Below are 25146 nucleotides of genomic sequence, written 5' to 3'. Positions count from 1 at the left end.
ATTTATTAGTCTTATGCAAGAGGAATTAAATACCTTAAGTAACTCTCTTCAGCAATAAGCCAAACATGGTTCTTCATGTGAAATAACTATTAAGCTAGAAATATTTCACATTCCACTTTTACATCAATTTGCAATCTAAGCAGCCTAATTTTAACTTCGTCGTCTAGTTTTTACACTACTAAATGTGGTTGAAAATATGAGTCAGCCAAGTGATCTATTAAGGTAATAACCGCTGTTATCGTATAATTAAAAAAATATGATCGTTTTCTATCAGCATAATTTAGATCACACATTTGGTGTATTTGTACCGAAATATATAGAGAAGGTAACAGATAAACTTCTTATTGAAGGAAAAAGGGACAACAATGCCGTAGTAAATTCCTCCTTTAAACTTTAACTTTAAATATATGGCAACTGAATATTTTTAGATTTTTTACTAAGTTTCCTCATTGATGCGATATTTTCTTAAAAGTTATTCGTAATCTTTTATTTATCTATTATCAGAAGAAATACACAAGAAAGACGCATTTTTAGTCTCAATACATTTTACCAACATAATTTACTTACGGATGTGAGTCCGTTTCGCAAGTGATAGGTTCGAAAAGATTGTTATTACTTTGTGTAAAGTTGGCATCAAGCAAAATCTATATCTCACGTAGTATTTTAAAGAATTCTTACCGAGTAAAAAAATGTCTTTAGATAATAATGCTGGTCCAGATAATAGATATAAAATAATTTTGTCAGAAAATTTTCAACTAAGCAAGTGTACCAAAAGATGTATATAAACTCTGCTAGTCTTTGGAAATCGTCTAAACATTCAGTCTGCGTAATTAATGAGTCAAAATCATTTTTAGTAGATAACTTTTCGCGTTCTGTCTATTTACCTTAAATGTCAAATTTGAGCCAGAGCTACCTAAGATTTGGTAAGGCAGAGGTCTCAGAAAATTCTCGTCCCTAAAAGCCCCTCTAGCGAGCGCAAAAGTCTACCAAAAAGCACATGTTGTTGTCAGATACAAATGAGAAATTTGCTAAACCTCATCATCAGTGTAAAGTATACCTTACATCAGTGGCAAAAAAGTCTAGAATTTTGCTTGCTAGAAATGGAATTTTGCAATGCCTATTCTGACTCAGAAAATTCACTCTAAGAGCGAAAAGTTATTTTGGCACCTTTTCATTTAGAATATTATTTAAGATTCCTCTGAAAAAGGGAAATTTTTGTGATTATGGCAAGGGTGCTCCAGCCCTAGAAAAGTAAAAATTTGTAGTCCCAGTATAAAAACTAATAGTCAGAGTATAAAAACTAGACTTTTCCTATCCTTTGTACTATTTTCAGTCAGGTTCTTTAGCTCAGAGATTTCTTAATATCAAGTCTAAATTTAAGGCAAATTTCAGTTGAGGCTTATTTACGCACTAAGGCTAAGCTTGCATATTTAACAAAAAACGTTTCTAAGAAGAGCTCACCCAAATATTCAGCTTTAATTCGGGACTCCTTCCCTGTACGAAACTCTGAATGTCGAATATCGGGATCATTCAACATAAAAAAACACCAAACTCCTTCGAATACTCAAAATCTTTGAAAGGTAGCAATACTTGAACAATAAGAAACAAAGAAACCAGAGGAATAATCTATTCGTCGGAGCTTGAATATTCAGGTGCGTCATCGTAAACATAAAATATAATTTACAAATATTTATACCAAATATAAATACCTATTTAAAAAACCAATTTACCTGAGAAAGTCAGCACATGTACCACATAGAGGACCTTTAGCAGTATCGATCAAATGTTGACAAGAGATGCCACAATTAGTGCATGTGCCTTTCAATCCTGGGGCCACATCAAACTGAAAGCATAGAAACTCAAAATTTATAAACGCTATCCTACGGTAATAAAGTAGTAAATACGAGAGATGCTCATAGTTCAAAAGTGAATGCAGTTAATGATAATAATAATGAAACCAAAATCACAGGTTTTGTGAAAAACGGCAGAAACCCATAAAAATGAGCTGAAAAAGAGATTTTCTATGGCTCTTTCCCGTCTTAAAAGAATCATACCTCAAAATCTTTTTACAAGAGCTGTAGCAAGATAAAATTCCTAAAAATTTGCGTGGCATGACAGTACCATTTAAGACTATGGTCCATTCAAACACCAAAGACTTGATATTTTCGGTATTAACTGCAAGGTCGTTGTAGTCCAACGTATGATTATTAAAGAAAGAAAGAATATTAATTTCAATCTGACGCCGTACTTTTAATGATACGAAATGCGCATTTTAAATATTATATGACAAATTTGAATCTGACATAGCCAAAATGACAAGCTTTTCAATATCTCGGACAGCAGTTGAGTTAGGTGAAGGATAAGCTATGAAAACATAATCCCCCTGGTTTGAACAAAGTTTTAGGTGTCATTAGAAAGTTCTTTAAAATTTTAGACACCTTTATAAGCTCTTTAAAATCATATAATTATGTTTTAGAAAGATATGAAGAAACTATTTCTTTAAACGTTATTTATGCTATACATCTATCTCTCTAGGTTTGACATCTGCAACCCAAAGTTTGCTCGAGGTTAAGTCAATGCCCCAGTGGAAAAGTAGGGTGAACTTTTCAAAAAACCTTTCTCGGGGCATAACTGAGGATATGCGTCAATTCATGACACGGGACTTGCATAGAGCGAGAGAGCTACAGAAAAAGGGCGAGAGAAAGAGAGAGAAAACACGGCAAAAGTTAGTTTGAACTAAAAAGTTCAATTTCCTACTAATTCTGAGACCAAAAAAGAGATATATAAACATTTTTTAATAATGATAAATCCATTAAGATCTTAAGACAAGGAAACATACTGAAGAACAAATAATATTAGTTGGTAGAAAGAGTTAAAAAAAACCTCATTGGTACGAAAAACTAGTCGTCAATAACATTAAAGAAGTTTGAAACTCAGTCTTTAGTTGTTTTTTTTTACTTTCAGCAACATGCATTATAATTCATAGCATAGCACTTCAAATACTTAGCATATTTAGCAGCAAATTTAACTATTTAAAAATTTGCATAATGTAGTATCATGCCAATGATATAACTTTAATCTAGCAACCTTGACTTACCGTTTTTTCTTTTTCTTCAGACTCTGACTCCGAGCTGGACATATCAGTTTGTGAAGATTTGATATCTTCCGTTGCAATTGCTGCTTTAGCGTTAGAATTTCGCTGACCGTTGCTGTCCATCAAGCTAGTTTGAGATCGAGTCTTTTTCCAGGAATAATAGTAACGAACTAGGGCAGCTATTGTTTTATCAGGAAGCTGCAAGAAAAGTTAATTCAGAAAAAAACAGAAAAAATGAAATCACAAGGCCAGATTAAAGGGATTCACAAGCAAGAGCAAACAAAACACAAAAATATTGGCAACAGAATTCAGACATTAAGTCAAGGTTCAGATGAATGATAGGGTAGCATAAGCAAATACTAATTTTTTTCAGAATCCCCTCTCTAAATTTTCTTGTTTCTAGATTACACCGTCAATATTAGGATTAATACCGAACAGGACAACTGTATTATCCCATAGAAATTTAAAAAGCTGATTTTTTTTATTTTCTAGACTGTTTGTTTGTTGATAGACCGAGGTCACTGAAATATTTCATTTGTATGACGATGTAACATTTTAAAACTTAAAAAATACTGTCTTGGCACGTAGCATACAATCAAAAGATAATAAAAGATTATTAAATTTAGTACGACGATGTAAAAAGATTATACATTTTAAAACTTATAAAAATATGATCATGGCAAATATCATATAGTCAAACAATTAGAGAAGATCTGACACAGTGTCAATACCAAGCCAAGATGTCAATGCTAGCAGTTTACTATTAGTTTTACAGATCTATTTTCCTTCTTCTTGATGTTATGCAGTAGCAAAACCTGATTTTTACAAGAGATGTAACAGATATGGCCCACTGCCAAAAATTTCCCGGATATTTAGTTACAAGCTGCGACCTGTATTATTTAACAGCCCATTCGATTTTTGTAGTCTTTTATATAAAGGGGTTATAAGCTTTTTAATCAAGGGGCGTGAATATCATATCTTTAAAACTGAAACTGATATACAAAAACAACAAACAGGGCCATAACTGCCAGCAAGTCAGACTCTTAACCAAGGGGGAGCATTGGACGATTTCCCAGGGGCATTCTATGAATCGAAAAAATAATGTGTGTCTAGGCTCAGATTTAATAGAAAATTTCTTGAGAATAAGCGAGGAGAAAGTTCCTTTTATGTCACCATTCAGATGCGAAAATTTGATATTTTTTCATATTTATTTAGCATTGTCTGGACTTGTTTACATTCAAAATTCGATTTTCTTTAAGAAAATATGCATTGGGAAACGCAAGTTGCACCCTTCATATATACTGTTCCTAGATACTTAAATGTCTCGAACTATCCGGCTTAAGCCCTTCATGTTGACTTGAAAAGATGTATTAGTCCCCGTCTTGCGCTGGTTCTGGGACCATTGCTATTCCTGAAGCCGCAATAATTTCAATAGTTTAAAGAATATGAAAATTACAACTTAGAATGTTACGACATTAAAAAAACTATCGTAACGGCATTTTGACCGACAAATCAGAGGTTTCAAACTGGACTTACTACGAGTTTTAGAAACTCATTCCAAGGGGTGATAAACATAAAATTGGGTGCTTTAGAATTTATTTACTCAGACCGAAAGGACGGGGTGTATAGGCACGAAATAGGGCTCATGAAGAATAAGAAAGGTAGTAAGTCTTGTTAAGACTGGAGAGATATCATTGATAGAATACTAGTCAATCATTTTATGACTAAAAAGTGCAGAGTGTCACTCATAGTAGTATATGCCCCTGTAGAACCGACGGAGGTAGATAGTAGTGACTCAGATGAGTTTTACTTAGAACTACAGGAACAAATGGGGGGACCCAGTTTGAAATATGGTGTTTTTATCGGAGATTTTGACGCCCAGATCGGTAGAAATTGGGATAGATAGTATCCTTGCCTAGGCAAATTAGATGTAAGAGAAGATAGTAATGGCTTCTGACTGCTGCAATTTTGTAGGTATACCAATCTAGTTATAACCAATACAGTACTTAGTCATAAATGGTCCATAAGTTAACATGGTATTCACATGATGGTAAGACAGCTAACCTTATGATTATATTATTGTAAACTCTAAACTGGCTGAATCAACACAAGATACTAGGGAACACCAGAATGTTGTAATTGATGTTAAAAGTAAAGATCATTATCTAGTAGTGTCTAGGGGTTAAATTAAAGCTGAAATTTTGGAAGGGTTACTACCTTCTGGTCAGTTATGACGCTGGTAGACTCCAGAATAAGAGTTTGAGAGAAACTCCAGGAACAGTCAAATAGTAAACTGGAGAGTTTAAAATTTGACTATGTGCAAGATGGATGGAATTATTTAGGAAAATGGTTTGTTAAGCCGCTGTTGGTGTCTTAGGGAGGAAAGTTAGAAATGTTAGTGAAAATGCTTTATATTTAATAGAGAGGAAGAAGGTATTATACAAGAATTATTTGAGTGACAGATCATATGAAAATAAGAGGAATGTAAGGAAAGTGGAAAAAGCATTAAAATCTAAACTAAGATGCAGCGAGACGGCAAAATAATAAAATATTATACTGGCATGTTAATAAATTGAGAAGGAATAGTCTATCTGGGCTTTTATCAATTAAAAATAGGAACAGAGACACTATTAGTGAGAAAGAAAGAGTTAAAGAAAGAAGGGCAGAACATTCTGAAAATGTACTGAACAGTGATAGAGTTACAGGAAAATATGTAAAATAGCATTAAAAAGCTTGTAATACTTTGGATGTCCATGAAGATTTTATTTTGTGAGGAAGAATTAGTGATAGCACTAAAAGGAAAAAAATTAATTATACCCCAGGCGTTGATAGTATAATAAATAAATTTTCCAAGAATGGTGGTTGTGAGATTAGAGATAAGTTACTGAAGATTATGAATATTTTTTGAAAAGGAGGTAAGTACCTAGCGATTTTAAGAAAGCTCTAATCAAACCCATCCATAAGATATGACTGTCGTAATTATAGAGGCATTAGCCTGATTTTTGTAGACGGCTAATTACTTAGTATGATGATATTTTTTAGGCTTAGAAGTGCTATAAGTTAAGTTTCAAGAGAATAACAGCGTGGTATTAAGAAGGGTAAAGGATACATCGACCAAATTTTCACTCTTAGATTAAAAATTGAGTAGTGCCTGAGCCACCAAACGCCTTCAGTCCTCAGTTTTATAGACTAAAAGTAAGCATTTGATTCAATTGATAGAAGAGATTTAGTAAAGGTCCTATCCTTGTTTGTTGTACCAGATACATACATTAAAGTGATTAGTGCTACATAGGAGAATAACATTGCAGAGGTTAAAGTAGGAATTGAGGTTATTAGCGGTTTCATATTAAACCAGGATTTATGCAAGGTAGCCTTCTAATCTCATTTATATAAATCACTTTGATGGAAGACCCTAGTTAGTCGTGCCTTGTTTAGCTCTCATTCCAGGCTATCTAACGGTACTATGCAAATTTTAAATTCTTGGTCAACCTGATTGAGAGTCTAGGCGAGCGTGCTTTTCTAAAAGCTAACAAACAAGTATTGGTCCAATAAGAGAGCCATACTTACTCCCACCGTTTACCGGTGACATTTAACCAAACACTTAGAAGGTTATATGACTATCTTAGTTCTATGACTGTCTACCTTAGTTCTTCTGCCCTAGGAATGACGCATGGACGGATGATAGATAGACTTATCTATCAACAAATGAACTGACATCATTTTTATACAATCCTAATACAGGCTTATGCCAGATTTGCCTCTCACTCAATCAGACTATCTGTCTTGGTTTTTTCTACAATTAGCCATCCTGTGGAAACAATATATGTTTTCCAAAGAAATTGCCTACGGATTGTTTTGCGTACCCGACTGACTGACTGTATCTAAAAAACAGTAAGCTGTACGGAAACTGTGGTTCAATCCCACTTTGTAAGGTTATAATGAGAGAAAGGATGAGATTACTAGAACGCTTTCAGCAGATGAATGATGGCAGATTGCCAAAGACTGTCTTTGTTGGTCAACCGTCTAGGGCCAAATGAAAAGCAGGTCGTCCCCGAATGGGGTGTGAAGATGTTGTAAAGAAAGACTTAAGTGCAATGGATACTTCTTGAGAGGGCGTAATGAGGGAGGCTTTGAACAGTTTGGGATGGTAGAGGGGCGTGCGTAGTTGTGTTGGCATCGGGCAATTTGGTGCTGCGGCGAGTTGGAGAAGTAATAGTCTTCAACCCAAGAAAAAACCTAAGAATCCTAAGTCTGTATGAGCAATAATTTACAAGATGAGAAAAAGAAAGATTACCGGTTGATCTACCGATTGCCAGTTATCTTCGAAAGAAAGTCTTTGTTCCTTAATACTATAGGAATTTTGTTTCCACCTGGGCAAGCCCCAAACATTTCTTTAGAGGAAATTATACCGGATATCTGAAAAGGAAAAGTTAAAGTGGCGTGATCTTTCTCTTGATAATGATTAGGCTCAGAAACACTGTCAATTACATTGGCGGGAAAGGGAGGGGGTGATGCCGATTCCCCCACTGCGGAAACAATTCTTCTTCACCGAAAATTCCACTAACATGTAAAATTGAGCAGCCAAAGGGAAAATAAGACAAATAAAAAGAGCGAAGAAAAAAAAGGGAACACTATTTATTCTTATATTTTTATTTCTTTTAATTCTTGTTGTCATGTTTTTGAGGGTTAAGTTACCATAGCAGGGTGGGATCAAGGCTAATAAAATAATTTCGAAATATGAATTAATAGCGACTGTGTAAGTGTGCCCTATGATGGAGGTGCACAGAGATACAGACTGGGACATAGTTAAGACCATTACGTTAAGATGCAGTATCCTTGTGCAAGAAACAGTAGGAAAGAGGGGCTAGCAGGACTAAAAAAAAAATAATACTTAAGAGACATGGATATAGTGAGTATATTGTCCAGAGGCCCAGTGCTCAAGAGGGGCTGACAAAAATAAGACAATTATATGTACTTATACAAACAACAATTCCGGCCTTTATCATTGGCCTTATCGAAACTTTTCTACGATTATTTTCATTTAGGAATGCAAAAATCCTCAAAAAGCCGATTACAAAATTAAATAAGGAAATATCCTGCCTCAATTCTATATTCACTTACGTACTCTTTGCTTCAAGTTTGATTTCCTCAAACTTACCATTTGACGAATCCTTTGGAAAGACTTCGAATGAAACTGAAATGCCTGCTCAAATATAACTTTATCTTCCGGTGTCCATTCATCTGGGAAAGGGGTGTAATTCGAAAGATCAGTTTCAGCCTTCTTTATATCATGCTTGTGCCAGAAAAGCATCCCTAATGCTTGCTCTGCGTTGTAACCATACTTGTCTTTGGCCACGATGATGTAGTTATCAACTATAACACATAAAAACATAAACATCAATAGCAAACTACAATCGAAAGACAAACAAAATCATTGTTGTTGCACAAAGGGGTAAATATTTTGGGCGCAATCATCTGAAAAACTGCTTTGTTCTGTTTTGCACATCCGTCTGGAACATACTGCTTGAATGTGTTCTCTCATCAAAGCAACCCGTTATTTTAGGTGATGTTCAATACATGATTGAAGATAAACATGACTAAAACCCAGAGATTTGTCATGAAAAAAGAACTAACTGTATATCGGAAACTCATTGTGTCCATTGAGTTGCGATGCATCTGTTGCAAAAAAAAACCATGACGAACAAAAGTCAGTCAGTTTTACATCTGCAAATATGCACCCCCCGGTTACCCTCCCCGGCAGTTTATCCCTGGTTTCAATAATTTATTTTATCATTAAAGATGTTTTTTCCCATGATTTCCAATAGTTTTTTTAATTTGTTTTGCTACACAGCTTAACTTTTCTTTCAAAATCTGAAAGTTTTTATGTAACTTTTCGGCAAAAGTAAAATTAAATTAAAAAAGTTAAAAAGGAGAATGAAAATTTCCTGTCGTTTGGGCTTCCAAACGATTTTGACATCTATTTTGAAGGATTTCCGAACACATGAGGGTAGATTTGCTCGTTCTTCGTCTTTCGACAAAAATCCATCGATATTTAAGACGCTACAATATGTGTGTCTACGTGAATGTATTCACTTGCTAGATAGAGCGTTCGGATTTAGTACCTAAAAGGAAAAGAAATCAATTCAGAATTTTCTGTGCGCCACCCAGACGAGATAAGAAAGGGTAGAATCTGCTGAAAGATTAAAAACCAAAAACTACCATAACGTATTTGATGATGTTATATTTACAAATACCCACTAAGAACTGTTTTCAATGTTCGAAAACAAGTTTATCCAACTTTCACCAAATGACTTGCTGGAAAAGAATACTATTACTACTTGCCAATTATCGCTGTTACCGTAAATTATCTAAATTACAAAGTACGGCATTTAATTGTCTATTTAGCAGCAGCTAAAGCAGTTGCAATACAACTATTTTTAGCGCAGATGCATTCATACTTACAGATAATACTTAAGAAAAAGATAGTAATTCTGGACAAGACGGAAATGACACTGCAGGAAAGAAAACCCACTTTTAAAGGAAGGAAGCCTGACTGTAAACACAATTTTATTTCCAGGTGTTTATACGTGTGAAATGGCTTGGTAGAATCTACGATTCTTCCTGGATCGTCCAGTAACACGTACCATCCTTAGACTTCTCTAGTTTACAAGTCACCAAATCCCTTTTAATTAAAAATTCATTAACAAACGAACTAACATCATTTTTATACAATCCTAATAAGGGGAGTTAATGCCAGAATTGCCTCTCACTCAATTGGACTATCTGTCTTGGCTTTTTCGACAATTAGCCATGATTTGATTCCCACAACTATTGCATTTTAATGAAAAAGTCTTTTATTCTTTCTCTTTATCTAGGTTCCAAACCCTAACATAACATAACTAAATATTTCACTATAATCAATTTTCAAGCTCATCTACACCAGAACATATCAAGCAAGCTTTAGAAACTTTTTAAAGTCTTGAAGAACACGGTGAGCTACAGCTAGTAACTGATATGCAAGTTTCAACGACTTATTCAACCCGATAGTGAAGACCTTTTGCCTAGCGCATGGATTAGTGATGACCATTTATTTTTCTTATATTCACCAAGGCGAAAAACCTATTACGTCCTTTATTTGCCTGAAATAGCACTTTGGCCTAACATAAAATTGAGGCTTAATAACAACAGAGTCAAAAGTCAATTTTTAAGGTTAAAAGGGCAAATACCTCTAGCCTTTAGGGAAGTCTATATATCCTATTACCTCCCTTCGATCTCCAGCCCCAACAAGTCCCCGGAGATAGAAATTCTAGACCCTATCTCCGATAATCGACAAAGAGTTTGTCTTCTATGTTTTAAAAGACAAACCCTCCCCAAGTTTGCACCTATTAACCCTTTACAACTAGGCGCATAACACAAGTATGGTTATCATTTGGTAATTTTCTCAAAGATAACTTGATTCAATTTAACAGAGACTAATTTTTCAAAATAAAAATCTCGACTCACTTTTTCTTTCATTGCTTAAGAGCTCGGGTTGACATAAGAAAAAAGAAAACTTGCGATATTTCATATGTAAAATTCAGTCAATAAATCATTCTTTGCTCGAAGGTATAGCAGGGTTGTCTGTGAAAGTAGACTTAAAGGATTAACTCAGAATTTAATATAAAAATTAAATGTTTTCGTATAAAATGTCTGACATAAAACTGTCTTGAATAATTCTTTGTATAGCTCGTTCTGATTTGGTAGAGATTTTGTGTTGCTATGGAGGAAAAACACTAGTTTGGCATGATTTTGCTGAACTGAGTATTTAAATAAATAGAAAAAAATAGCTGTTTAGCAGTTTGTCTCAGTACGCTTGTACAACAAGTAGGCTCGTGCGGTATAACAAAGATGTTATGCTGCACATAACGAAACGTCCAATACATGATTAAAACCCATAGATCTGTCATGACAAAAAGACTAACGGCATATGGGAAACTCATTCTATCCATTCATTTACGGCACAGTTGCCGTATATAAAAAAATTATAAAAAACAGTCAGACAATTTTGCATCAGCAAATATACACCTCCTGGGTACCACCCCCGGTAGTTTATTCCTGGTTTAAACAATTTATTTTGTCATCTCAAAGTAAATACCACAGACAACATATATTACAAAACAAGTTTTCAAACCTTAAATTTTTACCATAATATTTAGAAGTTTTTCATAATTTACCTTCTTCACCGGTAAGTTTTGTGCTGGGTGACCACACAAGAAGAGCTTTGTCGGGATACAGATCGTTTCGTCTTTCTAAAAACATAGAACAAAACTGTAATGTATTCGAGCTTCATTCGCAAAATCATTATGAAGGAGTAAATATCTTAAAATATGTTTCGAAAAAGCTTATGTGATGAATTCCTTTACATTATGTGGTGGCAAAATTACATATGAAAGAAAGGGTTGCTAAAAATGACTAAAAGATTTAACAAAAAACACATCCATACAATGGGTAACCTGATCAAAAAAAAAAAAATATTGCAAAAGAGTCAATTTCAATACTCGTATATCAATAAAATGAGACAACACAGGCGACCAACAACTTGATAATGCACAAGTGCACTTAAAATGTTAGGTGGCTATTCCTTTTATTTCAACAGTTTCGATGGTACAAAAAGACTCCCAACAAATGATACTCCAACAAAAACCTACCTGGTTAAGGGAAAAGCCTTTTGTAATTTTCAACATCGAGGAAAACAACCTGTAACTAATTCAATATCCATAGATGAATAAGTGTAAATACTGAGCGAAATACTGTAATGCGAAACACGAGAGAATATTCCTTTCAATAAAATAATATATATATATATATATATGTATATATATATATATATATATATATATATATATATATATATATATATATATATATATATATATATATATTTATTTATATATATATATATATATATATATATATATATATATATATATATATATATATATATATATATATATATATATATATATATATATATGTATAACATGAAAAGAGAAATCACCAATGCAACAGCACAAACACAAAAAAAAAAAAAAAAAAAAAAAAAAAAAAAGAAGACAGAAAAAAAAGAGAGACAGAAGGAGAAAAGGAAGACTGTTTTCCTAAATTAGTGATTAATATAGACCAGCACTTGAATGAGGCCTTAACCCTACTCATCCATACAATCACATAGGTCAAACAGCATAGCCATACACAATCAACCATAAAGAATAATCCATGGACAGGCAGTCATGTCGTCAATAAGTATAAGTCGTCATTTACCAAACAATAGAAAAAATAATATAGACAAATAATTCAGAGGCAACACCCAACATAAGGGCTCATCAGGAGAATACACTGGCCTATATAGGGTTTCGCCACTCTAAAATTCTCTACCCAGCACAGTGTTGTGGCTACCACAGAATATCCATGGCATCCCGTGTCAGGTATCAGCCCCAAAATACATGCCTATGAAAAAAAAAAAAAAAAAACAGCAAATGTAAAACAACCAAGTAAAACCAAAACAAGCTTATCCTGTTAATATATCCCTCTTTTTAGCAACAATAGGTAAACTAAATATTATAAATTTTACCAAATCACAAATATTAACACATTGCAAAAAACCTGAATGAACTAAACAATTATAGAATTCATCTTTACCATGTGGCTAATTTTTAAGAAAATCCGCTCAATTAGAAACACAATTCAAAATAAATGGCGCTGCGGTAACATTTCTCAAACCTCCGAAATTAGTTGAAAATTTCTTTAAGTATTTCTAGATAATTCTTTTGATATTTATTTAAAAGTTCGTTATAATGAAAACTAAAATTTTTAAATTGCCAAGTTAATTTATTTGCAGAAAAACCTCTTGATATCAATTTTTGGCTTAAGATTTTACATCTATTTTTAAAATCAATATAATTACTACAAATCCTTGCATAACGAAGTAACTGTGAGAAAAACGCTGAATATGTGATATTTGAGTGTATATTACTTTCAGGGAATGGGAAACTAATCACTTCAAAATCAAAATCATCCGTTTTATTATACATTTTAAAACTTAATTTATTATTATCACAAATATTAATATTTAAATCTAAGAAATGATCTTCATGACCAGCGCCATGACTAGGCTCAAGAATAAGCTCTGATGGATATATATTTTTAGAAATATCAATGAAATCCTTACAATTTAAGACCAAAATATCAGCTAAATATCTTTTATTATTTGACAAAGCATGTTTTAAATTAATTGGATTATTCTTATCCATCATATATTTATATTCTAGTTGACTTAAAAACAAGTCAGCTATAAATGGGCTGGCATTCCCCCCCCATGGGAATTCCCACAATTTGCTTGTACAAATCACCCCCAAATCTTATATAAGTATTGTATAAAACAAATTCTAATAACTCAAAAATCATATCCAAGCTGTAACATCTCAAGTTAACTGTAGTATTAAAGCAATTTGTCCATATAGCTTTTTTATTATAAATGTCTATTTTTAAGAACCTTTTACTAGATAAGAGGAAAGATTTCTTGATAACAGTTTTTAAATTATCAAACACTACATTAAGTGATAAATTAGTATACATTGTCGCAAAATCGAAAGACTCAATTCTTTTAGCTGAAACCATTGTTAAAGAATCTATCACCTGCAGTGAATTATTAACACTCCAATATGGATTAAAATTCGAAAATTTTTTAATACCAGAACAATAGGTTTTAAGTTTATTTACAATTTCCTTTAAAATTAAAGAGAGGTCAGTAGCAGCAATGCGTGCTGGACATTCAGCTGCTCCAGCAATAAACCGTGGTTTAGGGGGATTCTTATGAAATTTTACAGTCCAATATAGGAAAGGGAACTTTTTATCATTGTCATTTATTTTAATATTAAAATTTTTAAAAAGTATTTCTTCAGTCTTTTCAATTAAATTCTCATCCTCTATATTTACATTTTCGTAAACATTAGTTGTGCATAACTCCCTTTTTACAGCTTCTGGTTGATTGTGTATGGCTATGCTGTTTGACCTATGTGATTGTATGGATGAGTAGGGTTAAGGCCTCATTCAAGTGCTGGTCTATATTAATCACTAATTTAGGAAAACAGTCTTCCTTTTCTCCTTCTGTCTCTCTCTTTTTTTCTTTTTTTTGTGTTTATGCTGTTGCATTGGTGATTTCTCTTTTCATGATATATATATATATATATATATATATATATATATATATATATATATATATATATATATATATATATATATATATATATATATATATATACATATATATTTATATTTATATATATTTATATATATATATATATATATATATATATATATATTTATATATTTATATATATATATATATATATATATATTTATATTTTTATATATATATATATATATATATATATATATATATATATATATATATATATATATATATATATATATATATATGTACATCTTATCTCTTTATATCATATACCTTTTTCTAACAGAAGATTTCTTTGCCTATTATTTAGATTTTGGAATCGTTGTGATGATTGTTGTTCCATGTCTTCTTGCCTTATATTTCATCGTGGTTCATTTTGTCTCCGAACTTTTCAGTATTTCAGAAATTTCTTCAGCTGTTCGGATTCATTCAAAATCATGCATAATTTTCTATGACCTCATATATACAAAAAACTCTTTTTCTTTCACCTGTCACTTCAGTTACTTTTGGCTAGAGTTTGGTCCTTACTGTAATTTTTAATGTTTATTTTTACAAATGATAGAAGAGTTGCTTCAGCCAAATTACAGAACCATATTGTCAAACTGAACAGGCAAACGAAGAGACAATATGTGAAGGACAAAATTATGCCCTTACTTCGGATCCGCACAAATGGCATTCGTCAGTAAAAAGACTTGCTGGTAAAGCAACACCCAGTAACTTAGGGGTATTGAAAGAGGATGGTACCTTGTTATCAGCCATGGAAGTGAACTTTTTTTTTGTTGGCATCTGTGCCACCTTTCCGTCAACCACCGTTCATAAAGTGAGTCTCTCATTATTGAAGCAGAAATTAACGATGTAAGTGAAGTTTCCGAGTTTGCAGTTTACAAAAAGCTGAATAAGAACTGTGCGTACTACCTTGGCGAGCTTCCTTTAAAGTTTCTACGTAAATTCGCTATTTTCCTTGCCAATCCACTCTCCTTCATTATTAACCAGTGTTTCCAAGAGCAAGTGTTCTCTAGTGCTTGATGAGAGCGTACGTTCGCGTCATACCCAAAGTGAAGGGTCTCAAATCTTGCGACCCGCTCCGACCTATCTCAATAACCCCAAACCTGTCTAAGGTGGCAGAAAATTTTATAGACCGCGAGCTGATGTCACAGGTTTCTCATTTTCTTGACCCATATCCGTACGGATGCTTGAAAAGAAGCAACACAACTGTTTAGTTAGTGAGAATGCATCACCTTATTTTCGAGTAGATTGACCGAGGATGTGCGATTTTCGCTCTTGTCCTAATGACTTACCCAAAAACCTTTGACCTTATTCGCTATTTCATAGCTGTGACAAATTTACGTGCAATGGGTGCACACAAGCATATTCTCCTGTTGGTGATCAAATTTTTTCAAGACCGTTTACAGTGCATCTATAGCCTTTCCCCTGGAGAAACCAACTGTGAATGGGCTGAACTGACGTGTGGCACTCCACAAGGCATGAAACTTGCAGTGCTATTGTCTTTAGCAGTTATAAACTTAGTTCTTTCTGATTTTGAGGACAGGTTTATGTACGTAGAAGACTTGTTAGTTCTTCTGAAATATCTAATTGAAAACTCCGAGGCAATTCCCCAATTCAGTGATTTAATAATGAGCAACTTTAAAGACCAGTGTAATATCTTCAGCCTTCAAATCAACAAAGGAAAAACCAAAATCCTTCGCTTTAATCCTCCAAAGAGGGACTTTGTTAGTCCCCCTCCACTGTATCCTAGTGTATCCTTGGCTGTAATTCTCGGTGTCACATTTAAAGTTGAATGCTCGTTTAGTACCCATGTTCATACAATCAATAAAAAAGCAAATGGTGTGATACGTAACCTTATCTTACTGCGTCCTTTCGGTTTTTCTGTGTCCCAACTTAAGACGGCTTATCTTACATACATCCGACCAATTCGAGTATGCTTTCCCTGTATGGGACCTTCAGGTCAACAAAACAAGTTACCTAAGCGATCAACTTGAGTCACTACAAAAAGATCCTTGAACGTTATTCCTTCAGACGCATTTGTAGGTTAAGAATCGGCATTATCTGTTCTACTACTACCGTCCCTTCATGAACGTCGTTTGAGTTTCATCTACAAAATTTGGCCAATTTCTTCTTAGCAGTGAAAAACATAGAGATATTACTAGTCATGAGGAACAAAATAAACAAAAGGTCAGCTAACAAAGTGAGACTGGAATTGCCTACTCCAAAAACAAACCGTTTCGCCAGCCAATTCGTTCGTTCCTTTTTACATGTCAGCGTTTAATTAGTTAGAGTCTCGTGTTTTTCTTTTCTTTTTTTTTTTCGTTGTAAGTACAAGCGCCATTTAGTTGGAATTTTATTCTAAACTACAATTCCTTGTATAAATAAAACCATTTTACTCTATTAATTGCTCCAAAATTGTATAGAATAATTTTTCAACCATTACTGTCACGTCTTAGACACCGAAAACTGAATTGTATATTTATATTATAAGTTGCCACAGTACACCGACGAAAGGACTCTCAGGCCAGAATCCTCGTAGCAAGCAATTATGCAAACAAGGTATCCTACAATATAAGCCTGTGGGACTTTGAAGTAAAAATAAGACAAAATGGCAGCAACCACGAAAAGGCAAGCTGAAAAATTTGATACGTTGTACTTTGGCCGAAGAAATAGGCAAAACTTATGACCAGTTCCATATAAAAATGTTCCAAGCTGGAAAAGTCGCTCAGCCTGTCTGATTTAAAACAAGGTGCTGTTTTTATTTATTTATGCCTGTATTTTTTCCCGAAAACGGCTCCACATTTTTTCGGGAAAATTGACATCCTGGGGTTTTCTGGCCTAGAAAAACGATTTATATTGGTCAGAAGTTTTAGGAAAATCGTCAAAAGCCTTAATTTTGTGTTAAATATCAAGTGTAATAAGTCTATTTACAAAATCCAAATTTTAAATAGTGTCATAATGCCTAGAGGAAAAATAAACAACCTAGACCATCAAACGTGACAAGACCAATCCAACCAGCCAAGGAAAAGGGTACTGAAAAAATGTCTAAAGTAATGATAAACGAAAATGAAGAACAAATATATACAGTCAGAATACTTCCTTCACGAGTTAAAAACACAAAGGTGAAGAACAAAGAATCACACGGTTCGAAGATAAGCGGCAGCAAGAATCAAAGCTATTCAAAAACGAAGTGAAGAACAAAGAAATATAGGGCTAGAAGATATGCCACAACGAGAACAAGGAAATATACGATTAAAAGATAAGCAGCAGTGAGAATTACAAGCAATTGAAGGAAAGCAAGTATCAGAACGTGTCAAAAATAGAGTGAAAAACAATGAATTGCGCCATTAGAAGACAAACGACAGTAAAAATCAGAACGAGTCAGAATGAAAGTGAAGAAGAACGAAGCATTACTTTAGAAGAACAACACCATCACAATCTTCGACACCAACAAAATGTGGAGCAAAACTCAGTACAAATCTAAAAAGATGACATAAACTACGCAACTGTTGATTACAAGTCACTGGGACCCTTCAACGTTCTATGTGTTCCATGAAAAGCCCTCAATTTTCATTTTCCCGAGGAAAGAGTAGCAAACAAAGCTGACTCATTTGGATGTTGCTACTTATAACGAGAATCAATATACACAAGCCTACTACACGCCAAATGCGGGGGCCCGGCTTCGAAATCGGCTACATAGTTGTTTTCTCAACTGGCATATTGAGATTTCTGACCACTAAAACGATCTAAAAAGGTCCTAACTTTAAGGAAGAATTTGTATTTTTCTCAAGGTGGTTGTGTCGAACTTATGGTGACGCCATGACATCAAAAGGAGGCTCACACTGTTTGCGGTTAGAAAATAAGCGACAATAAGAATCAATATACACAAGCCTGTTGCGTAGCCATGCCGAAGCCCAGCCCTGAAATCGGCTACATAGTTGTTTTTCTTTCTTAAAACTGGGAGATTGACGTTTCTGACCAAAAAAAAACTATCTAAATAGGTCACAACTTTAAGGAAGAATTCGTGTTTTCCCAGGATGCTTGTATCGAACTATGTGGTGACGTTACGACATCAAGAAGAGGCTCATATTGTCTTCGGTTAGAAGACAAGTGATAATGAGAATCCATATATAGAAGCCTGCCACGTAGCCATGCCAGGGCCCGGTGGCGGAGCCGCATATATATAATGAAAGTTTTAGGAACAATTTTTTCCCCTACTCCAAGGACTTCATAACACTTTTTACGTTGACTGAAATTCGAACCCTGAACGCAAATACTTGACAGTTGCTTTCTTTCACATTATTGACATTTTCTAGATATTAATTCTCCAACAAAGCCCGACAGGTAAGATAATAATCCTAGCCTAATAATCCTTCGATCGTTACTTTACATCTAAAGGAAATTTTCCAGGCTGGAATTGTCGGGATGAATGTTTCAGGGGGAATTTTCCGCAGAGGGAGGGGGGAGTATTCCAAAGGGTGAGTTTTCCTCACGGGTAATTTTCGGGGGAGAACTGTCTGCGGATTTTCTGGGGGGTAATTTTCTGGGAGAACTTTTAAATACTTGTAATTTCACAAATACGACCGTTATTAACACGCGGAGGCAATTTTCCGCGGTGGGAGGATTTTTTGAATTTCCTTTCTTTTAAAAAGTCAACAACGGGTAACCTTATGGCTTATAAATATACTTGCAAAATGTAAGCTCACTTATGAACAAATTAAAGCTCAAATGGGGATAAATCCTTTTATTTTCCATGGTGAAATAATGTTCATAAAGTTTCATAACAAATGTCAAATGTCTGTTTCATAACAAATGTTTTCGATATGGAATTCTGAAATGGAGGAGGAAATGTTACCCAGAAGTTGACACAATTTACAGTAATTTTTCAGATAAAAAGGAACAATAATGATCTTACCTACTGAAAAGTACAAAAAATAAGCAAAATCAAAGCTGCTTTAACTCCGAAATTAAACTTCTAAAATATCATTGAACGTTGGATTCGTTTAGAGCACAAAATTGTATCTTCGAAAATTAAAGTAGTTCAAAAATTATGTAGCTCTTCTAGATTCATGTAAAATAACTCGGGATATTATCCCTATATTCTTGCCATTAGAATGGCCGAAAGGGATTATTTCATATTGACCAACCCTCGTAAAAAGTAAAAGCTAGTGTCCTATTTAGGTATTTTAAGGATTAGAATTAAATCTGAACTCTGTATAGGATGGAGAGAGGGAGTTCGGTCTCAGTTGGAAAATAAGATTAAGTCTCTTGTCTTAACATCTGTAGAAAAGAGAGGGGGGCTAATTTCTTGTCTTTAGAGCATCTATCGAAAGGCTTCATGATATCAAGATCAAACTTGGAGGGAGTTAAAACAACGCTTCCCAAGTTGAACTTTCTAGGCGTAAAGACCCGATTAATGACAAATAAAGATTATTGCTTTCGTAGAATCAATTGGAATCATGCAATGATTCAATTAATCGATTATAGCCCAATCTCAGGGTCCACGGCCATTCTGATATTTCTAGGGGAGAGTCGCTTAAATTCTCGCCAATATGAGATCTACCTAAGTACGCTGATGGATCTTGCATAAATTTGATGGAAAGAAGGGATAGGGTCTTTATTTTCATGATGAGACTTGAGAGTTTACAACTAATGCCCTAGGTTACCCCTTAAGGGGGTCCACAACCAAATTGACCTCTTTGGCGAGAAAAAGGTATTTAAATTATCATCAGGATATCTACCAAAAGGAGCTGTTGAATCTGAATCAAAATTAGCCGGAAATAAAAGCTGACATCTTAGGATTTTCTTTCACAGGATTGATTTGTCCCCTGTGGGGGAGGAGGAAGAGAGGGGTGACATAATTTCGTCAAAATCATGGGGATGGGGGGCAACGTTGTAGTCCATTCTCCCAAATCAAGTGAAAATGACAGTGAAAACTGAAAAACGAGCCATATACTACCATAAAGGTAAAAATATACTGAAGAAAACTGACCTGTTTTTGTTGATGCTTGAATTAGGCAGACTTATCTTATTTTTGACAAAATTTTTGAAGAAACTGAATTCCAGATGGGGTATGGGGGGTGTTTGTTAATCCAATGTCTGGGAGAGACAGTTGCCCCCTGCCCCAAAGCAAATTACACCCATGGAAGAGAGGGTTAGAAATCTTAGCGATAAGCACATACAATAATGAGACTCCGAATCCCAGCCAAATTCAGAGAGAACTAAGAGCTAAACTCATAGTCACCCTTTTTTGTGAGCTGAACTTCACCCAACCTCTGTTGGAGGGGATATGAATGGTTTAAAAAGAAAAAATTCAGCCTAATTACAATACAATTTTGTCTGACCGACTATGACCCATGGATCAGAGTTACTATAAGACTTCATAGGGCGTTAGCAAAGAAGGTCTGGTTCTTCTATTCTAACCAAGAATAAAAATTAAAAAGCCAATGTAAGTTAGAAAGCTAAGTTTGGAAACGACAATTACAATTATAACAATCGAGCTAGAATTCAAATTGTATCAAAGCGTTTCATTGTAGATTAAATACGTAAGACACGTTTCTAGAGAGTATAATTAACTTAACAAGACACACAGAGCCTTTGTTGCCATTGACTTTTTTTTGTCATTGCTATGTATGCCAACAATGACAAAGTTAACAAGAAAGATGGAGCCAAGCAAGTCTGAAACTTATACCCCATGAAAAATCGCTTCATTGAGGTTGTTTGAATTTTTTTGTCATTGGGAAGATTTTTCAGAACCGTTTTTTATACGGTATTTCAGGTATGCATTGCATCAAAATATAATCTATCAAACGAAATTTTTATTTAACCCGTTAAGTCATGGTTTATATTTCAGTTTGGCTCAAAAGCATAGATGAGAAAGTCGGTATTAATATTTATGAAGTTAAAGTAATCAATGGTAATAACATTTTGTATGATAAAATCCTGTCCGTGTCCTTTTTCATATCATTCCTCTATTAAAAAAGTCTGAGGGCTTGATAAATTCGAATTTGACCCTTGACAACAGCAACAACACTGTGGTATTAGTTTGGCCAAGTTCGCTCTTTCTCCGTCCTTAAAAAGAATTACAAAATTCGTAAAGGCAAATGAAATTTGCCTGATAAGGATTTATACTGTGATATTAGGCTCATTATCCGCTCAACAGAATAACCACTTTTTGAAGTTGTAGACCAATAATATACCTTTGGTCTCACTGAAAATTTGAGTTAACAGTGACGCGAGGAAAAAAGAAACTACAAGAACTTAATCGAGACGACAACGTTGTACTGAAATACAGTCGATTACCATTCAAGTTAATCAGAAGTTTTAACATCTACATTTTAATTGACTATAATTCTAAAAATGGTACTTTTTACATAAATATAGCCTTAAACACGAATTCTCGTATAAGCCAGCTGTTTTGAAAAGAAAACAATAATATTGCACCCAAAAGAAGTACTTCAGTGAAACTTTACAATAAATGAGCAGCTAAAATTAATTTCATTTACAATAGGAACCAATGGAAATGTTTGTCATTTCCAACCAGCTTTTTAAAACATAGGGAATTTTATTTGCAAATTTTACAAAACGCATATAAAGAATTCAAAAGAATGAAACAATTTTATTATTGGCTTAGGTTCAGGAATTGTAAAGTCAGAGTAAATCCGATCTCGAAGTTTACAGTCCCACTCCCTATTGGTCAACATGCCTGTTAAGAGGGTGTAATTTTATAAATTTCACTATTATAAACTTTTATAAATTTCACTATTACGAAGAAACATGCAAAGTTGTAATTTTCCCCTTTTTCTGTGAAGAAAAAACAGGAAAAAATGCTCAGATCGTGAATTATAATTAGCATTCTGACAAAAAAAAAACAATAGAATATAATGGGTAATGAGAAGGTGACTAGTGCGTCTTAAAAAGTGCGCTAAGAAGTTTTCCATGAAGGTGTAATTTGTTTTTACTGAGAATTTCCGGAGTTTAACTCTACTATAAATTGATATATAAGTTGAGAAAATAAGATTAAACAGCAATATTTTTATCGCCATCTATTCAAGCTTTATACCGCATTTCCAGAGGGGGTAGCTTCTTTTATTCTTTATTTTGATCTTAATATTTACCAAATTAAGACTCATTTTATAAAGGCCGACAAGACATACAGCTGCCGGATTAAAGTTCAACTCATTCCACAGCCTACCTTAAAGGGCTTTCACCCAAGTGATATTACTGAGATCACTTTGTTGCAGCCAACCGTTATCGGGCACATAATTTTAATAAGACATAGTAGCCTACTCCCGTATCTGTATATCCATAATCAGTAATCAAGTACCAAAAACTACGAAAATTTAAACTATTTTAGATGATAAAAGGATTAATTAATTGACAGCAAACTTGACATTGACAAAGAAATCCATCTAATCTTGGCCTATTCCCACTAATGGAGGCAGCATAATCAAAACATACTTATGTATGTGATCAAAATATCCCTAGTGTAACCAAAAGTAATAAGGAAATAAACATTAGTTCAACACAACCAAAATTATGAATTAGAAAGTCAAACCTGATATAGGTATCATCAACGGAATTAAGGCTTGGTAGTCGCGACCAACTCGCATAACACCCTCAGGACCTGCATGAAACATGAATGAATATTAAACACTGAGATAGCTGACATGCATCTTTACGGCTAGGACCTGAGTATAAGAAACCCTAAAAACAGGAACAAGCAACACCATCTAGCGTCTCCGATAAAGATAAAAAGGTCGATTATAAAACATAAAATGTTAACCAAAACAGAAGGGATTTTGTCATTTGTCTTTTTTTATGTTCCTTTTGTTTGGTTGTATTTATTCGTCCTTTGAATTATTTATCCATACAGTCTCACTTGTTCTTCGAATGGTACGCGATATTGGCCTCTTTAATGACAAGAAACCAAGAAGACCAGCCTTACCCGCTACTATTTATATAATATGTTTCGTATTTCAACATCAAATTAGCCATTTGAGCTACGATTGTTGTTTAAATAAACCTTTCTCTCTCTCTCTATCTTTCTCTCATATAGAAGACTTTTATGTACTATTCACGGTCAAGCATCTACTGAAAAATATTGGCCAGTACATGGAATCAAAATTAGTCGTTTTTTTTCTTTGATGACATAAACTTGCAAACGGCCCATATTTATGAATGCAAGTAGTTGACTTATACCGGGTTCATTTCGCATATTGAATTGAATTTATTTATAACCCGTTATAATACACATGAAAAACGGAGTATAATGTGAATAAAAGAAAAGAGGAAAAAGAAAATGACCAATAAAACTAAACAACACTTCACCTTACTTAAAAACAATTAAAACATACAAAAGCAAAAACAAAACATTCATTGTATCAAAATAGCGCTCCATGGATGCCGACCAATTCTTCTATTATAAGCTTCTATGCTTTCTCTGATAGAAGCATTCGGGTCTATGATGCCGCTTCTTTTAATGACCGAAGAGTTGCTTGACCATGGTGGAAGGGCAAGCAGGTATTTGGCAGACCAGAAATAGATTCGCCGAAGCTCTTTCGTCTCAGTTATCGTAAACGTACGCCAAAAAACTGCAAGGTATAGGAAATTCGGGAGTGCAGAAGCATTGTAAAGTTTAGCTAGCAGTTTGCGGTTGAGTCGAAGTTTGTTTGCTACCAAGCTTCCGTATGCAGTTGCTGTTCGAAGCTGGAAATGAAGGACTAAGAGCCTTCTAGTTGCTTTGAGAGTGCCACCGAAAGGAAGCCCTAAATATTTCATGTGATTTTGGGGAAACTGGCGCACCGTCAGTAAATTAACAGTAAATCCTGCTCGAGTTTCCTGATAGCACTGATATCACTGTCACTAATAGCTTCTCTGAACATCAAGAGATATCATCCATCCATCATTTTTGCAAATTTGTCCTTTTATTTGCTAATGGGCTATCTTTGTAGCTGTTTGAGCCGCTTCAATTTTGATACAAGGGAAAAAAGAAAATCCAGAAGACTATAAACTTATGACACTATAGAAAAGCTACAACACGATCTAGTAGGTCATTGCTCCGTCAGAGCTGAGAAACAGAGAAGATCTGAAATACTTTCTAAATCCTCTAAGAGTAAGAATTTTTTTTAATCAGTACGAAAGGTTTTGAAGATATTCTTAAATTTGAGCGGTGTTTGAAGTATCACATACAAAGTAATTTGTTTAAGAATTGTTGCTTAAATGTTTAGTTTTGAGATGACTATTCTGGTTATGAATAAAGAAAAGAATGGATGATTGAGTGGTGTTACTCTTATTATTGTTAAGTGTTTTAAATTTAGTTGTTTGCAGATAAATGGTATTAGGTTAGACTACAATGTTGTTGTTTTTTTATTGGAGGGAGAGGGGCTAAGGGGCAAAGAAGATTTAGGAGTTATCTATTTTTTTCTTGTTTAGAAATTTATTTAATATTATTTTGTAAAAAAAAATCCAACTATTTGTATGCGTTTGTTTCAGGTTTTTTGTCCAGCATGGAACAATGCATAGTATTAATATTTGTTATATGGGAAGTTTGTTTAAGCGTTTCTTTTGCGTAACAACTTTGTTAAATAAAAAAAAAAAACTTTAAAAACTTATTAGCTATATTGAAGGTAACTGCTCTTTCATGAAAATGGGGACCACCGTAGTTCTAGTAGCAGTAGCATTTTTATATTTTCTAAACAAGACACTAAGGTTTAGGCATTCTAAATTTTCCCCTTCCCTTTGTTGATTCTTTGATAGGTACATCATAACAAACAACAGAGAATATCTAAGCCTCTGAGAACCCATTAAGAAGGTG

At 34.0% G+C, this 25146-nt stretch overlaps 1 protein-coding gene across 4 annotated transcripts in view; it reads right to left on the bottom strand.

Moving 5' to 3' along the window:
* The window catches only part of LOC136029347 (REST corepressor 2-like), a 53466-nt gene that overhangs the window by 18379 nt on the left and 9941 nt on the right, over positions 1 to 25146 (bottom strand). For all 4 annotated transcript variants that reach the window (XM_065707646.1, XM_065707650.1, XM_065707647.1 and 1 more), the window contains exons 3-7: positions 22888 to 22956; positions 11308 to 11382; positions 8253 to 8467; positions 3098 to 3292; positions 1731 to 1843 (exon numbers count right to left, since the gene is read on the bottom strand). In XM_065707646.1, coding sequence (XP_065563718.1) covers positions 1731 to 1843; positions 3098 to 3292; positions 8253 to 8467; positions 11308 to 11382; positions 22888 to 22956 — 667 coding nt within the window. The remainder of the gene's footprint in view (positions 1 to 1730; positions 1844 to 3097; positions 3293 to 8252; positions 8468 to 11307; positions 11383 to 22887; positions 22957 to 25146) is intronic.

This window comes from Artemia franciscana, chromosome 7, assembly GCF_032884065.1.
Source record: "Artemia franciscana chromosome 7, ASM3288406v1, whole genome shotgun sequence".
Taxonomy (NCBI): Eukaryota; Metazoa; Arthropoda; class Branchiopoda; order Anostraca; family Artemiidae; genus Artemia; species Artemia franciscana.
This window is presented reverse-complemented; position numbering and strand designations above follow the sequence as displayed.